Source organism: Thecamonas trahens (assembly GCF_000142905.1).
Source record: "Thecamonas trahens ATCC 50062 unplaced genomic scaffold supercont1.17, whole genome shotgun sequence".
NCBI lineage: Eukaryota > Apusomonadida > Apusomonadidae > Thecamonas > Thecamonas trahens.
In genome coordinates this window covers 273398-290061 of record NW_013657663.1, presented here as the reverse complement: position 1 = coordinate 290061, position 16664 = coordinate 273398, and the positions used below count along the sequence as shown (strand labels likewise).

At 62.8% G+C, this 16664-nt stretch overlaps 2 protein-coding genes across 2 annotated transcripts; one reads left to right on the top strand and one right to left on the bottom strand.

Moving 5' to 3' along the window:
• Nucleotides 1-29: 29 nt before the first annotated feature.
• On the top strand, nt 30-2448 carry AMSG_04237 (lysine N-methylase; the record flags this gene model as incomplete). Its single annotated transcript, XM_013903564.1, has 1 exon — nt 30-2448. The coding sequence occupies one exon, from the start codon at nt 30-32 to the stop codon at nt 2430-2432; it is 2403 nt and encodes an 800-aa protein (XP_013759018.1). The 3' UTR covers nt 2433-2448.
• Nucleotides 2449-2615: 167 nt separating this feature from the next.
• On the bottom strand, nt 2616-16323 carry AMSG_04236 (dynein beta chain; the record flags this gene model as incomplete). The annotated part of the gene is made up of 4 exons (XM_013903563.1): nt 2616-3542; nt 3568-3578; nt 3607-8884; nt 8929-16323. 4 exons carry the CDS (start codon nt 16321-16323, stop codon nt 2616-2618), a joined length of 13611 nt encoding a protein of 4536 aa, XP_013759017.1.
• Between the last annotated feature and the right edge of the window lie 341 nt (nt 16324-16664).

The window sequence follows — 16664 nt, the reverse complement described above, 5'->3', positions numbered from 1 at the left end:
CCACCCTCCACTCCTCTCTGGACTTCACCATGTACCACCCTGACGCAGCAACAACCGAACGGGTGGCAGCGTTTGAGGCCTGGCTGGATGCAGGCGGGGTGCAGTATCCGCTCCTGGCCATTGCGCCGTCGCGGTATGGCCTGGGCATCACGGCGGCAAAGGACGACGGCGTTGCCCGAGGCGACGAGCTGCTGCGCATCCCGCTGGCCATGCTGCTCACGCAAGAGACGGCGGCCTCGTCACCATTTGCTGGCTCGCTGGTCGCCGCCTGGGCGGACGCTGATTGCCCGCTGCCGGCATCGGCTGAAACTCCGGCTGGTAGTGATGGCGGCGACGATGACGACGTCGTCGGCGGTGATGGCAGCGACGACGGCGAGGCGCTGGACGGGCCGTCGGTGGAGGAGCGGACGCATACGACGTCGCTGGAGCGGCTGGTGCTGTACCTGTATCTGATCCATGCACGCGCGGAGCGGACGACCTTTCACACTCCGTACATCGATCTCCTCCCGCAGGTCATCGACTCGACGCCCGTCACCTACAGCCCCGAGGTGGCCCGCCTGCTTGCCGGCACCAACATGGAACGGACTGTGGCTGGCATCCGCAGTGGCCTGCATGCGCTGTATGACTCGCACATTCGGCCGCTGGTGGCCCGCGGTGTGCTGGATGGCGACGTCTTTGATATGGACAGCCTGCTCTGGGCGTACTCGGTCTTCTGGTCACGATGCTATGGGATCCCCGCCCGCGATGCGACCGGAAACCTCCGGCTCTCGGCGGCACTCGTTCCGCTGGCCGACATCCTCAATCACTCGGGCGATGTCGGCGTCGAGTACGTCACCTCGCTCACCGACGGCTACTTTGCGCTCAAGACCCGGACGCCAACCGCAGCCGGGTGCGAAGTCTTCTCCAACTATGGCGATGCCAAGGGCAATGAGAAGCTGCTTCTCACCTACGGCTTTGCCGGACCGTCGGTCGTCGAGGACACGTACTTTGTGCAGCTAAGCGCCGGCGGCGCCGGACACTACCTCTCGCTGGCGGCGCCGCTCCCGGACGCGCTGGTCGACGAGGCGCAGGCACGGACTCATGCGTCCGGCACGACTGCTTCCACGCACAAGCTTCGGGCACTCACGCACTTGCTTGCGCTCTTCCGTGCCCGGCATCTCGCTGCTGGCGTCTCGGCGGCAGACGATGAGGCCGTGCTCGATGCTGGCGTCTGGCCTGCCTCGGGCGCCGAGCTCACCCTTGACGAGCGGCACTGCCTCTACTACCGCCGCGGCCAGAGCCTTATTCTGGAGGCGGCCATGGCAGCGGTCGAGACGGCGATTGGCGCACTTGATCTGCAACCGGAGAAGCTCTGGGTGGCGCCTGCGCGCTCAGAGGCCGGCACACAACAGGTTGAAACCTGGCGGACGTGGGCGAGCAGCGTTGGCCTCGATTTGCCCATCTCCTCGCCATTGCGCATTCCCGAGGCGGCGGCGCTGACCCGGAGCGCGTTCGTGCCGTGGGCCGCGGGCGGCGACCGGATGGCGGGAGCGCTCGACCAGCTGCTGGCGGACCCGATGGTCGAGCTGGAGCTCAGCACCGCATTTGCGATCTGGATTATCTACGCACGCCACACGCCGTCGGCACCCCTGCATGGGCTGGCGGCGGCGCTGCCAGCCGAGCATCCCAGCCCAGTCTTCGCCTCGCCCAGCATGCGCAACGTCCTCGCCGCTACGCCGCTCTTTCCCGCTCTTGTCGACGCCATGACTGTAGCCAAGACCGAGTACGATGCGGTTGTGGCAGCGCTGAGCGCCGAGAGCCTCGGGCTAGCAGAGGAGACACTTGCGCTCCTTGCCTGGCCGCGGTATCTGTGGGCGAGTGCGTGCGTCGACCTCCACGCCATGGCTGTTGCGGGGCGGACGAGCGACCTTGTCTTCCTTCCGATCCACCCGTCGGCCTTTGTCTACTCGCCTCATGCTGACGCATACGCTGTGGCGCGGCTTGATGGCAGCTACGAGGTTGTGAGCGTGTGGCTCAGCGAGAACACCACACCAGGCGTGCCAATCCCCAATGCACCGCTTGTGGAGGCATCGAATGCAGAGGCTGCGCTCCGGTTTGGTGCAGCGGCACCAGGCAACACCAACGACGTGCTCGAGCTTCAGCTGAGCGCCGATGACGGTGACGAGGTGCGCCTGCAGTTTGCGCTGGGCGACGGGCCTGCCAAGTGGCGGGCTACAATGGCACGCGCACTGTATGGCGACGCCACGCAGGCGCCAGGCGACGAGGTGGCGCAAGCCGGTTACGAGATGCTCATCGGCGTTGTCGAGGAGCGGCGTGCGCTGGCGGCTGCGGCCGAGAGCGTCGATGTGTCTTGTCCGGCGGATGAGGGCGTGGTGCGGTATGTGGCAAGTCTTGTTGCTGCTGCCGAGACTGTTTTGGCTGCATTCAAGTAAAAACCCCGTAACGGTATGGTCGTTGTCGCGCGCCTCAAAGGGAGCATCAACACAGTACATGGGGAAGTGCTTTCAGGCTCGGCTGCCGCCACGCGCGGGCGATCGGTGACGCATGGCTGCGGCTGGGGCGGCTCAAGGCAAGGAGAGGAATGGTGAATTCGTTTGTTTCGTCTGTAGCAAGGACTACTCGGCAGAGAGCAGGATGGCGGCACCGGCCTTAATCCAGGTCGAGGGCGGAGCCTTTGTGCGGAGGAAGAAGGCCCAGACAAAGCCGCCGGCCTCACCACCGCGGCGACGGGTTTTGTACACCGGGCACTCGTACATGCCCTGGGTGTTGAACTTGTCCTGGGTGACGGCACGGACGTAGACAACGGGCATGTCGCAGACAAGCGAGCGCGAGTCGGCCTCGACAAGCTGCGAGGTCGGGGTGTCCCAGCGGGCGCCCTCGAGGTTGAGGCCAGTGATGTAGGCGCCCTCGAGACGTGAGGTGGAGATGTCGGACGGCTTGCGCTTGGTGACGTCGGTGACGAGGCGCATCGAGTCGAGCGGGAGCGAGTTCTTGCGGGCGGTGGCCTGCATGACGGCAGTGAGGAACGACTGCGGATTGAAGAAGTAGGCCAGGTTGATGACTGTGGGCATGCGGAAGGTCTGCAGCCACTTTTGGAGCTGGCGGATGCGCTTCTTGAGGTCGACGAACCAGGCCGAGAGGCCCTTGAGCGACGGGTAGGCGCGGGCGGCCCAGGACTCGGGCACCTTGTTGGTGTAGAGCTCGAGGAGGAGGCGCTCCATGGCCGGCGACATCATGAGGTCGCCGCGGAGGCCGAGGTCGAGCTCGCGGAGTGAGCGGAGGATCTCCGACACGAGCATGTTCATGCGGTCGGCCTCCTGGAGGGCGACGACAACGTAGGGGTCGGCCATCTTGTCCTCGGCCTCGAGGTAGAGCTCGGTCATGTTGAACAGGGTATCATCGTTGATCGAGTCGAGGATCTCGGTCATGACGGTCAGCACGCGCTCCTCCTTGGTCTCGGCCACGGCGCCGCCGCCGATCTGCGGCTGAAGCGAGAGAATGGTGCGGAAGAGGGTGGCGGCCTGCTGGGTGAGGAAGCCGGTCTCGGCATTGCGAGGCATGCCAAACATGGACGGCGACTCGGCCGGCAGGAACTCGACAATGTACTCGCGGTAAGAGGCAAGCGAGCCGTGCGGCGGGAGGGGAAGCCGTCGGCGAGCTCGATCTCGTCGTTGAGAAGCTCGTCCTTGAGGAAGCCCTCGAGGTAGGTCATGCAGAGGCGGCGGTCCCAGTCGTCGGAGATGTGGCCACCGTACATGATCTCGCCAAAGATGTACTTCAGATCCTCCCACGGGACACGGGTGTTGATCTCGAGGTAGTTGATGAGCACGTCCATGGAGATGGTGAGGTCGCCGGTGTTGAACGGGTACGGGATGTTCCAGCCCTGCGGGCCAAACTTGCGGCGCTCGAGAACTTGCGCGTGGAAGAAGCACATGGAGAAGAGGATGGCGTGGTACTCGGTTTCCTTGGACGACCGCTCCAGCGCGTCCTGGTCAAAGTTGTCGAGCGCGCGGAGCATCGAGGCGCGGATGCCACGCGGCGGCTCGTTGGTCACCTTGATGCACTGCTGAAGAATGGCCACTGGAATCTGGGACTGGGCCTGGCTTGACGGCTCGGCCGAGAGGAAGAGCCGGAAGTCCGGATGGGCGCCGCCGCGGAGCTGAGCCATCTTCTTTTCAAGCGTGGGGAGCCACGAGATCATGAGGTGAATGTTGCCGAGCATGACCCACGTGCCCTCGGTGTAGGCCTTGTCGAGCGCAGCGAGCGCGATGCCGTCCTGGCCCTGGCCGAGCGAGATCGAGACGAGCTTGCCGTTGTCGAGGGTGAAGCCGCGCCGCCGGCCAAGGGCCTCGAGGTCCTTGAGCGGGTCGACACCCGGCGAGAGGATGAAGAACAGCGGCGTCGACGGCGACGTCTCTTCAAACGTCTTCCAGATCGGCTCATGCTTGTAGTCGACGTACTGGACGCCGAGATGCGGCGACTCGGTGATGAACTGAATGAGGGCGGCAATGAGGCGGTCCGGGCGGAGGCAGCGGATGATGCAGAGCTTCTGCACGTTCTGGCGGTGCTTCCAGTCCTGCGGCATGGGCACGTCCTCCGGGTATGGCTCCTCGCACCACTTGCGCCAGCGAGCCGACGAACCCTCGATGTCGTCGGCGAGCCGCTTGAAGGCCGGAAGCTTGGAGAGCTCGACAACCATCGACCAGGCGGCCGACGAGCACCACTCGAGCGGCGACGAGACCTCGCCGGCGTCCTTGCCGCGGACGAGGAACTCGAGCTCAGCGGCGTCGACCTCGTCAAGCGAGCGGAGGATGCGGAAGCAGAGGAGCGAAGCAAAGATGAGCTTGTGACGCTCAAAGAGACCACGAGCGGCGTACGAGAAGACGGCAAAGGTGATCGAGTTGGTAAGCGAGCGCACGCGCTCGGCCACGTCCTCAGACTCCTCGGCGCCGCCCATGGCCCGCTCAAAGACAAGCGCAAAGGCGTCAAGCGAGTACTGGTACATGTGGTCGACCTCGGCAAGGTCATTGAGCAGGAAGTAGAGGAGCGAGCCGCGCGACGCCACCGGGCGGTAGTTGTCACGGATCTTGTTGAGTGCAATGCGCGTCTCAATGGCCTGCTTCTTCTTGGCGTTGATGTCGTCAGCAAGCGCCTTGGTTGTCTCCAAGTTCTCGACGAGGGCGGTGTCCGAGAGGAAGTCGCCTTCAGCCTCCTGCAGCTTTTGCAGGAGCGACGACTCGAGCTCCTTGAGCTTGATCTCAAACTCGTTCTGCTGGCGGATGAGCTCAGAGCGCTCAGCCTCAAGGTCGGGCCGCTCGTTCTTGACAACGGTCGCGAGGAGCTGGTCCTCGAGGCCGTCCTCGGTCACGGTAAAGTTGATGAGCGTGGTCTGGGCCTGGACCTCGGGCCGGAAGTGCGGGTTGCCCATTTTGGTCACCATGAACATCTTAAAGTTGCGCGAGAACGAGCGCTCCTGGCCACCCACAATGATGACCTCCTCGTTGCCGCGGCGGAAGACGTTGCGGCCCATGACCGGGCCGAGCATGGGATCGATCTCCTCGCGGACGTCCTCGAGGAGGACGGCACCGCCGTCGGAGAGCGCGTCGACAACCGAGGAGAGGTACCCGTCCTTGGTCATCTGCAGCGAGATCATGTCCTCAAAGCCGGCGCGGGCGCGGAGCCAGACCACAGCCTGGTTCTGCGGGTCGACGATGAGCGGCCAGCGCTCACAGTTGGCGCAGATGGCGGCATTCTCGAGCGAGACGCGGTCGGTGGGGAGACCCTCGTTGTTCCACTGCGCAATCTGGGCGTCCGAAGTGAGAATGTCGAGCGGGTCGTAGTTGTCTGAGAGCGGGACCTTGTGCTCGAGGAGCCACGGGAGCCACTGGACCTGGACAAGGTCCTCACGGAGCGGACGGTTGAACGGGCCAATGTACGAGATAAAGGCAGCCGCCGCGAGGACGTCGCCCACGAGGGTCGACTCCTGGACGCGCAGGCTGTCGACCTCCTGCGACCAGCGGACCTTCTCGCCGGCGAGGCCTGCAACGAGGCGATCAGCGAGCTGGATGGTGAGCGCGGTCTGCTCAGCCTGGGCCTCCATGGCCATCTTGTCTGCGTTGGCGCGCTCAAACTTGGCGGTCAGCTCCTCGAGGTTGCGCTTGAGGGCACCGACGCGCTTCTTGACCGAGTCGAGCTTGGCCTGGGCCACCTCGAGCTGCTGGGTGGCCTCGGCGAGAGCATCGCGCTTCGGCTGGACCACGACGTAAATGCGGTGGTACTCGACAATGTTGATGACAAAGTCGCAGAGACCGGCGGCGGCCTTGGACTTGGACACCATCGAGTCAAAGTTGAACTCGGGATCATTGAGGTACTTGCGCTCGAGCTCGCGGAGGTTCTCGGGAGGAATGTTGTCCTTGTCAAACTCCTTGAGCGACTCCATGAACCGGTTCACGTCCTTCATGGTCTTCTTGGCCGAGGCCCACGAGACGTCGCGCCGGAGGCGGCCCGGCGGCGACATGAGGACCATGACCGCGGCGAGGACCTTGACGACGGCCTTGGGCGGTGCTGGGAGCGAGCGGACAAAGACAATGTCGTCACGGTCAAAGGTGTCAAGCGCCTCCATGGCCTTGATGAGGGCCGGCTCGGCGAGCTTGAGGTCCTCGTCACACGCAGCCTGGCGCTTGGCGACCTCCTGGGCGACGAGATCCGTCTTGCGCTCCTCTTCCTCAGCGGCCTCGCGCTCGGCGTTGACCTTTTCGGTATCAGCAGCGAGTTGCTCGACAAGGTCCTGTGTGACCTTGGAGCGCTCCTCGAGCTCGGCCTTTTCAAGGGCGAGACGCTCGTGGAGCTGGGCAACCTGGTCGGCGGCCGACTCGAGGCGGTCGAGACCCGAGGTGAGGCGGTTGCGCTCCTGGATGATATGGTCGCGACGCTCCTCGAGCTTGATCTTGTACAGCTTGATGAGCTCAAGGAACGACTTGGGCGTGGTGTAGTTGTGGCGGCGGTAGACTTCCTTGAACGTGGTCGATGCGGCCTCGACAGAGCGGTGGCACTCGGCCATAAAGAGAACAACAGAGTTCTTGATGTCGTCGGACGCGAGGTCGGTGTCCTTGAGGAAGTACGAGGCGACCGAGACGAGAGCCTCATGCGGCCAGGGGTGGAACCAGTCGATGGAGCAGTTGTTGACGAGGGCCGGGAACTTGCGGTAGCGCGAGCGGAAGGCTTCGCCGACCGGCGAGAAGCAGAGGACAACGTGGAGGTGGCGCTGGACCTTGGAGATAAAGTAGGCCCAGCAGTTGTCACGGGTGTCCATAATGCCGGCCTGCTTGACCTCGGTCCGGATGGAGGCCACGATGTTGTCCTTGTCCTCGGGCGCAAAGAGGTCGGGGATGTCACCGGAAGAGAGCAGGTCGTTGACGTAGATGAGGAAGGCCTCGTTGACGATCTGAGTGTCGGTGAGGAGGAAGACCACGTCGTCGCCACGGAGGCCGGCCTTGTTGTACAGGGCCATGAGGTCAGTCTTGAGCTCGGGCACACCGTAGTTGGCCTTGACCTGGATCTGGAAGACCTCGAACGAGTTGATGGACGCGGCTAGGCGCGAGAGCGACTGCTTGCCCGAGCCACCGACGCCGACGAGCAGGGCGTTGCCCTCGCCATTCATGATGATGCGCGAGATGCGGCAGACGTGCTCCATGGCGTCCTGGAAGAGCACGAGGTCCATCTCCGCGTTGAGCTCGTTGTACTGCTCGAGGGCCTCGGTGAGGATGGCGTGGAGCGAGTCGAACGAGGGGACGCGGGCGTAGGTGTTGTCACCGACGCCCTGCGCAAAGTGTGCAAAGAGGAGCGGCTCGAGGAGCACGTCCTCGTCCTTGATGCGGAACTCCGAGGAAAAATTCTTGCGGACCATGTCGGCGAGGAAGGTCTCGAACCGGGAGATCTCGTCCATGGTGGTCAGAACGTCGGCATAGTTGCGGCGGCACTCGTGGGCGAGGAGGCGAACCATCTCGACAGGCTCCTTGATGATGCCGCGCTGCGACTCGAGGAGGCCCTGGACGATGGACGCGAGGTCGCGGAGGTTGAACTGGTAGTGGAACTTGATGGCGGTGGGAAGGAAGGTGTTGGCAACGAGGGTGTGGAGCTGGTATGCAGCCTCGACCAGCGACGGCGCCATCTTGGCCACACCACCGCGGAACTCGGCCAGGTGAGCGTTCAGGATGGAGGTGTAGATGTGCGAGAGGGCGTCCTTGGAGGGGAACTCGACGGCGAGGGTGGTAAAGTGCCGCTGGAGGCGCGGGTCAATGGTAAAGGTACCGGTCGACGGGTTCATGGCGGCGAGGTACTGGCAGCGGAGCACGTTGCGGAGCTCCCACTTTTCGCGGTCGTACCAGTGGCCAAAGTCGATGTGCTGCCGGATGAGGGTGAGCGGGGTCTGAGTATCGTAGGTGTCGAGCATGGGCATGTTGAAGTCGTCGACAAAGTAGATGAGCTTTTTCATGCCGGGCGGGCCAAAGTCGCGGCGCATCTTGCGCTCGAGCGGCGCGTCCATGATCGACTGCAGCATGGCCGAGGTGGTGTAGTAGTTGAGGTTGATGCCAACCGACATGTACTCGGTGTCGTCCAGCGCCGAGATGACGTCCTTGAGGAGCATGGTCTTACCGCAGCCTGCGCCACCGACCAGCATGGCCGGCTTGCCGACCGAGACGAGGACGTTGAGGAAGTAGCGGAGGCGCTCGGTCTCAGCGGTCGGCACAAACGAGCGCGAGACAATGGCGTCGAGGTCGTGCTCGTAGGCCGGAACGAGATCGGTCCATGGCGCCCAGCGGCCGGACGAGTCGACGTAGTAGTCGTAGACGGTGCCGGCCGAGGGGAACTTGACGGCGCGAGTCTCGACTTGAGGAACGATGAGAACTCTGCGCGGTGCTTGGTGACCGAGCCCTCGTTGACAAAGGCACCACCAAAGGCCCAGACGCAGGCAAAGCAAAAGTAGTACTCGTAGAGCTCCTTGTCCGAGCCCGGCGGGACGTTGGCCGGAGTGAGAAGGCCGTCGAGCAAGTTGCAGAGCGACTGAACCATGGCAAAGTTGGAGAGCGGAATGACGTGGGCGAGGTTCTTGTTGATAAACTCGAGGATGTTGGCCACGTACTTGTCAAAGAGCACGGTGAGGTTCGAGGTCTCACCGACGTTGGAGCGCGCGTTGATCCACGAGAGGTGGAACGGGCCCCAGCCGAGGTCCGACTCGTTGAGGAAGAGGATGCCGGCACGTGAGACCGTGGCCGGGGTGGCGTGCTTGAGGCCGCCGACCTCAAAGATGAGCCGCATGTGGGCAAGGAGGTCGATACGCTCGTTGGACGGCAGTGTGAGGACCTTGTTGTCGTCCATGACCGTGTTGAGCGACTCGATCCAGTCGGGGTCGATGTCGCCGTCAAGCACAATCCACTTGGGGTTCGAGTCGGGCATGTCCTTGAGATCGCGCATGATCTTGGAGAGGAGTCCGTCGGTGTACTCCTTGGTGACCGGGTTTGAGAAACCGTAGAGCTCGTTGGTGGAGACCGACTTGGGCGAGATATCGCGGACAAGTGTCTTGGAGCCCATCCGGGTCTGGGTCTTGGCAAGCGTCTTCCACACCTGCGACTTGCCCGAGCCAGAAGGCCCGATGATGAAGACCGAGTGACGGACGTTGAGGATTTCGGCGAGCTGGACAACCTTGAGCACAAAGATGGGCTCGGGCTGGAGGCCTGACTCGACGAGGACCTGCGTGATGGTGTCCTCAAAGACGGCGTCGACCTTGCGGTCGAGGGCAATGTCGGGGAAGAGGTCGTTGATGAGGTTCATAAAGACCGAGACGTCCTCCGACACAATCTTGGGCAGGTTAAAGTCACGGAGCGCACGCATGAGAATGGCCTCTTCGGAGAGGTGCGGCTCGGCACGCTTGAGCGGACCTGCAACGACGAGGACCGATTTGATGGCGCGGAGGCCCCAGTCGTAGTGGTCCTGCTTGGAGAGGAGCTCCGAGGTGAGGGCGTAGAGCGTGGTGAACTTGAGGGCCAGGTCCTGGGCGTTCTCGAAGCCTTCGGCAATGAGCATGATCTCGCAAATGCGGTCGAGGTCGGGCACGACCATGGAGACCGGGCGGAAGAGCGACTTGAGGTTGTCGGGCAGCTCGGTACGACCGGCGTAGCCGGGATTCATAGTGATGAACATGCCGACGTTCTTGTTGAGTGAAATCTCGTCGCCCATAAAGAGGAAGCGCGACTTGCGGGCGCGAATGGCGTCGAGAATGGACTTGACCTGGGTGGAGACGACCGAGAGCACTTCGATGGAGATACGGTTGAATTCATCAAAGCAGCCCCACATGCCCGACTGGGCGAGGCCCTTGAAGATGTTGGCCAGGTCGAGGTACGTCTGCTGCGGCGAGCAGTTCTGGACGAGGACGCGGATGCCCATGACGCGACCAAGGTCTTTGGTCGTCTCGGTCTTACCGGTACCGGCGGGCCCTGCCGGTGAGCCACCCATGACGAGGCGGAGCGACTGGGTGAGGGTGATGTAGCAACGGTCAGTGAGCGGGGTGATGACGAGGCGGGTCTGGTTGCCGAGGTACTCGTACTGGTACTGGAACTCGGCATCGCAGATGGAGAGGAAGCAGTCGGCCTTGTCGTCGTCCCAGCGGAGGCGGAGCTGCGACTGCCAGCCAAAGGCCATGCGGTTCTCGACCTTCTTGTCTGCAATGAGGTTGCGAAGAACGTCGCGCGAGTGGGTGTCGTACGTGCAGATGGTCATGATCTTCTTCCGGTCGAGCTTGCCCATGTCGCCCTGTAGCATTTGGATGAGCTCGTGGAGCTGCGCGAGGACCTTCTTGAGGTAGTCCTTGAGCGAGGCCTCGTAGCCGTCGACGAGGCGTTCAAAAGCCTGGTCGACTTCCTGGGCAAACCAGATCTGCGAGCCGGCAAGCGCAATCTGAGCCGGGTACTCGAGAAGCCAGTCGACGCGCGGGTTCTCCTCGTACGCGACGTAGGCCTCGGCGAGGATGTTGCGGAGGGAAGTGCGCATCGAGTCGATGAGGCGGTTGAGCCAGACCTCGACTTGGCCGGAGCATTCGCAGGGAACGTTGAGCTTGACGACCTCGCCCTCTGCCGAGTGCATGGCGATAGCGGTCTTGGAAGGCTCGCCTGTCTCTTCGTCGACGGCAAAGTCGAGGTACTTGATGTTGTCAAAGAGCTTGGGAATGTGGATCATGATGGCCGCCGGGTCGTTGCCCTTGGAGAGGATGTCGAGCAGGTCGTTGACCGAGATAAAGTAAAAGCGCGGAAAGGCGAGGCGCTTGGTCTCGAGGTACTGCTCGAGGGCCTTGGCGCAGACCTCGAGAGCCTCCTCGAGCTTGGTGAGCTTGGCAGCCCGGCCCGGGGCGGCGGTGACTTCGATGACGTTGGTCACACCCTCTGCCGACGCCATGAGCGTCTTCCAGTCTGCGTCGATGCGGTCAAAGCGCTTCGAGTCTGCCGGGAGCTGCTCGCGGATGTCCTCGGAGCCGATAAAGATCGACTCCATGTGAAGCCAAGTCCGCTGGACCTCAAGCCAAAGGTGGAGGACGGTGTCGACGTTGGAGAGCTTGGACTGCCACGTCTCGATCTTGTCGAGAAAGTAGGCAACCGACTTGGACGAGAGCATGTTCTGCAGCTTGACCATGTTCTCCTCGAGCGTCTCGATGAGGTCGTCGTCGGGCTTGAGGAGCGGAGTGCCATCGGTGTGGGCCTCGTACGAGAACTCCATGGTCCGCCAGGTCTCGGCAATGTCAGCAAGTGCGCTCTCCATGCGCAGCTCCTTCTGGGCCGAGTCGACAATGTTGGAGACGACTTCTTCGTACTTGTGCAGCTCGAGGGCGAGGAGGTCCTTGAGGTAGACCTCACCCGAGATGTCGATGCGGACGCCAGTCTCGCGCATGAGCTCGTCCCAGTGGCGCTGGCGGAGGGCGTCGGAGCGGAGGTCCGAGATGGAGCGGAGCGACTTGAGAAGGTTCTTGAGGTAGACGTCGAGGCCGGCGCGGGCGTCCCAGCGCTTTGTCTCGCGCGGGAGCGAGCGAATCTGCTTGAGGAACGACTTGCAGTCGGCGTCCATCTGCTCGGTATCGATGTGAGTCCAAAGAGTGGAGCGCCACTCCTCAAACTGGTAGCGGACGAGCGAGATCATGTCCCAGAGGGCCTTAAAGTGGAGCAGCTCCTTGCGGGTCTCCGGCAGCTCCTTGTAGGTGGTGACGGTGAGCTCAAAGAGCTCCTCCTGGTCGGCGAGGTCGGCGGCAGCAAGCTCGAGCTCGTGGAGCTTGGAAAACGTGGCGTCGATGGTGGTGTACGCCTCGAGCTGGTCGAGGGCCCAAGCGACGGGCGCGGTCCGCTCAAAGGAGACCCGGAAGGCGGCGACCTCGCGCATAAAGGCCTCGCGGCGCTTCTTGATCTTGGCGACCTCGATTTGCTGCAGCGGGGTGAGCTTGTCGCGGACGGCATACATGGAGCGCTTGAGGTTTGTCCACTCTTGCGGGAGGTCGTTGAGTTGGTCGACGACCGAGCCGGGCATCTCGATGTTGTACTCCTTGAGCATGGTGATCTTGTCGTGGAGCGGCTTGAACATCGAGTCTGTGGCGTCGATGCGCGAGCGGACGTCGCGGAGAACGCCCATGGTCTCGACGAGGGCGGCGTAGTCGCCCTCCTTGACGTCGCGGAGGAGGCCGGCACGGGTGGTGTCGATAAAGTCGGCAAGCGAGGTGAGCGAGCCAACGACGTCGTTGTAGAGGTAGTCGGTGAACATGAGACGCCACTTGCGGATGACGTTGGAGAGCGAGGTCTTGAACGGCTTGATGTTGATGCGGAGCCAGTGGAAGGTGGCCGAGTCCTGGATGTCCATGACCGACTCGAGGTACTTGGTCTGCTGGTCGATCTGGTGGGCAAAGTCATCGAGGGTGGGCGCGTTCTCCTCGACTTCAGCGTGCTCGAGGAGCTCGTCCTCGCCGAGCTCAAGCTCCTTGCCGTAGAGGAGGAACGACTCCATGTAGTCGTTGCGGTCGTTGATCCACAGGTCCGAGTACGCCATGAACTCGTTCTTAAAGTGGAGGCAGTCCTGGATCGTGACGTTGATGTTGTCGATGATCTCGTTGCGGAGCTGGCGGAGGACCGGGTCCTCGTTGAGGAAGCGGAAGTAGTTCTCCTTCTTCGAGCCCGGCTTGGAGTCGATGCGCTTGACAAGCTTGCCGATCTTAGTAAAGGCGGCCATGAGCTCGATGAAGATCTGCTTGAGGTCGGCCTCAGACGAGGCGAGCAGCGGCGGGTCATACACCACCTCGGGCTCGCGGAGTTCGAGGCGGGCCTCGAAGAGTGGCGGAAGCTCGTTGCGGCGGAGGTAGTCGTCGTTCATGTTCGAGGCGAGGAACTCGAGCGAGGTCTTGACGGTGTCGTGGAAGCCCTTCTTGATGATGCCGTTGACGTAGGCGACGTAGTCAATCCACGGCTGGGCGTCTGCAGGCAGGCCAACGGTGGCACGCGACTCCTTGATGAGCGAGTGGATCTTGCCGCCCTGCAGCTCGATCTCGAGCGAGCGGGCCATGATCTTCTCGCGGCAGTCGTCCATGTCGAGGTACTTGCGTGAGTCCTTGCGCGAGATGAGCGGGCGGTTCGACCAGTGGAGCATGATGTACTCGAGCTCCTCGACGTTGTCCTTGAGGGTGGTGAGGATGGCGTCGACGTCGGCAACGAGGGCAGAGACCGAGGTGATGAACTCACCGATCGAGGTTGAGCGCCAATTGAGGTGGTGGATGCCCTGCTCGAGCTCGCGGTCGATCTTGGTAAGCCGCTCCTCGACGAGCGGAACCTCGACGGGCAGGAGAGTCGAGATGATCTTGTTGTACGTGTCGACAATGATGTTGAGGCCGGCAATGTGTGCGCGGAACTGCTCCGACTCGGCGTAGAGCTGGGCACCGGCCGGCGGGATTTCGAGCCCGAGGTACTGGAGGTACTTGACTTCGCGGAGGAGGGTGACGAGCGCGGGCGCAAAGTTGACCTCGAGCTTCTTGGTGTCTGCGTCGCGTGCGATGAGCGAGTTGTTGAGCTTCTCCGAGGCCTTGAGGTCGACCGAGGCGACCCAGAGGACGTGCTTTTCGGCTTCGTAGTTGGCGAGCTCGGCCGAGAGCGTGTCGTACTTGGCGAGGACGTCGAGGCCCTGCGGGAGCTCGAGGACGTCCGAGTTGAGCTTGAGGAGCTTGGCGTGCGGCTGGGCAATGCGCTTGGAGAGGTTGCGGGCCCAAAAGACGGCGCCGGCGACCGGCGGGAGGTTGGTGTGGAGCGGCGGGTTGTCGCGCTCACGGACAAAGAGCCCGTGGACCTCGTCGAGGTCGCGGGCGTACATGTCGACTAGCTCGACGTACTTGCGATCAAAGTCGGACCGGATGGCGTCGCGATGGAGCATGCCGTGGAACGAGTCAAGGAGCTTGAACGAGGCGGCGACGGTGACGGCGTCGTCAAAACCTTCCGAGATGACGGTGGAGATGCGGCGCTCGAGGTCCTGGATCTTGACGCGGAAGGCCGCGGCCTGTGAGGCGTAGCGCATGTCGTACACGTCGAGGACGTCGTACTCGATGCCGGCAAAGACTAGGACCGACTCTTCAAACTCCTTGAAGATCTCGACCACGGTGGCGGTGAGGACTTCGCCCTTGGAGCCACCAACCTCGACCTTTTCGAGCTTGTTGAACTCGAGGATGGTCTGCATGAGGTCAAGGAGGTCCTTGAGGCGGGCCACAAACTGGTCGAGGCGCTTAAAGACGGTGATGTCGTCAAACCGCCACGCGCGCTCCGGATTGGCGGCGTTGATCTGCGACTTGTAGTGGAAGAATGTGGCCTTGAACTGGGCAAGGACCTCGAGGGCGACCTCGAGCGACTCGACGGCGTCATGGGTCTCGATCGAGAACAACCGGTCGGCGCCGATGAACTCGCGGGTGTGCTCGATGACATCGTTGCACATCTCCTGAATGAGCACAATGAGGTGCGGGACCGAGTAGTACGCCGACTCGGCCCAGACGAGCGAGAGTACGTGGATCATGGGCTTGAAGACGCCAGCGAGGTCGACGTACGCCGACAGGTTCTCCATGCCCTCGACGTACTCGCGGAGCGGGGCGATGCACTTGTGGATGTCGTACGCCTCGGTGAGCGCAGTGTCGACTTCGGCGTAGATGGCCTGGAAGGCCGGGTAGTATGACGAGCGCGAGATGTCGAGGACCCGCCCAATCTTGCGCATCTTCTCATCGTAGAGCTGGTCGTGGATGCACTGCAGGTTAGCGGCTTTGGCCTCCCAGAAGTCGAGCTCGGCGCCAGGCCCTGGGAACGCAATCTCCGAGGTGGCCGAGACGGCGTCACCGGCGTCCGAGCCGGCGCCGCCACCGTTGGGTGCAGAGTCGGAGCCCGACGACTCGGAGGTGAGCGCGGCGGCGCCAGCCTTCGAGAGCGCGGCAAGCTGAGCAGTGGGGTCGGTGGCGTCGACGCCGTTGACTCGAAGCTCACCGTTGGGCCCGATTGAGAGCGCCGGTGAGAACGAGGACTGCAGCGCAGACTGCAAGTTGGTGTACGCCCGCTTGAGAAGCTCGTCGTTGGACGACTTGACAACTGCGCGGACCTGGTGGGTCCACTCAATGACCGCAGACTCGATCTGGTGGACGAGCGACTTGTCCTGCGAGGTGGCGTCGGTGGCGTCGGCCTCGGGCGGGAGCGGGAGCAGCGTCTTGCCCTTGGTCTGCCCACCGATGACATACACGGCCCCCGCGAGTTTGTGGAAGTGGCGGATGATGTCGTCCTCCACCACGTCGGGCCACCCGGCGTGGTTCCGCCGGTTCTTGAGCAGCGGCGTGTAGACCTCGTCCACAAGCAGCGAGAGCTGGTCGAGCGGCGCCGTCGCGAGGTCACCCGACGTAATGTACTCGCCCATCGTTTCCGGCGAGAGTACCTCGGGCGCGTCATCTTCCTTGATGAGGTACAACGCCTTCTTGCTCAGCTGCGACGGGTACTTGACCGCCGCAAAGAGCTCGGGGCCCGAGACGTAGAACAGGATCCACCGCAGCGACGGTTCCTCCACAAAGTTGTGAACCGCGTAGCGGCACTCGGAGATGAGCATCATCTTCTTCCACTTGTCCTTCTTCACGCCAAGCTCTGCAAGCACGTACCGCTGCAGCCACTTGATCGCCCGCTCCGAGTCGTCGTCTTCGCCGCGCGAGCGGTTCGACGACCCGTCCGAGTTGGAGCCGGACATCGAGCCCGAGTCTGAACGCGAGTCGTCATAGTCACGCCGCGACGACATGGTTCAGTAACGCAACTGCGTTTGTGTATGTGTGTGTGTGTGTGTGGTGGGGGGGGGGGGGGGGTAGAGTAGAGGGTAGCTACTGTCTCGCGAGCCCACTTGCTGTTGCGTGCAAGGGGAGGGATAGAGGGGGGGGAGGGGGGGGCACAGCGCGCGCGGGTTGTTTTGTTGGTTACAACCGCAACGGTCGGGAGAAGCGCGCAAAAATGTGCGAGACGTGCGGGTGGACGAGGCGAATGAGCGAATGCAAGCCAGTCAGCCAACCATAGTGCCACCCACAAACGATGAACGACTCAATTGTTTTCGAGGGTGGCAATGATTATTTTTTGGGCGAGTGACTC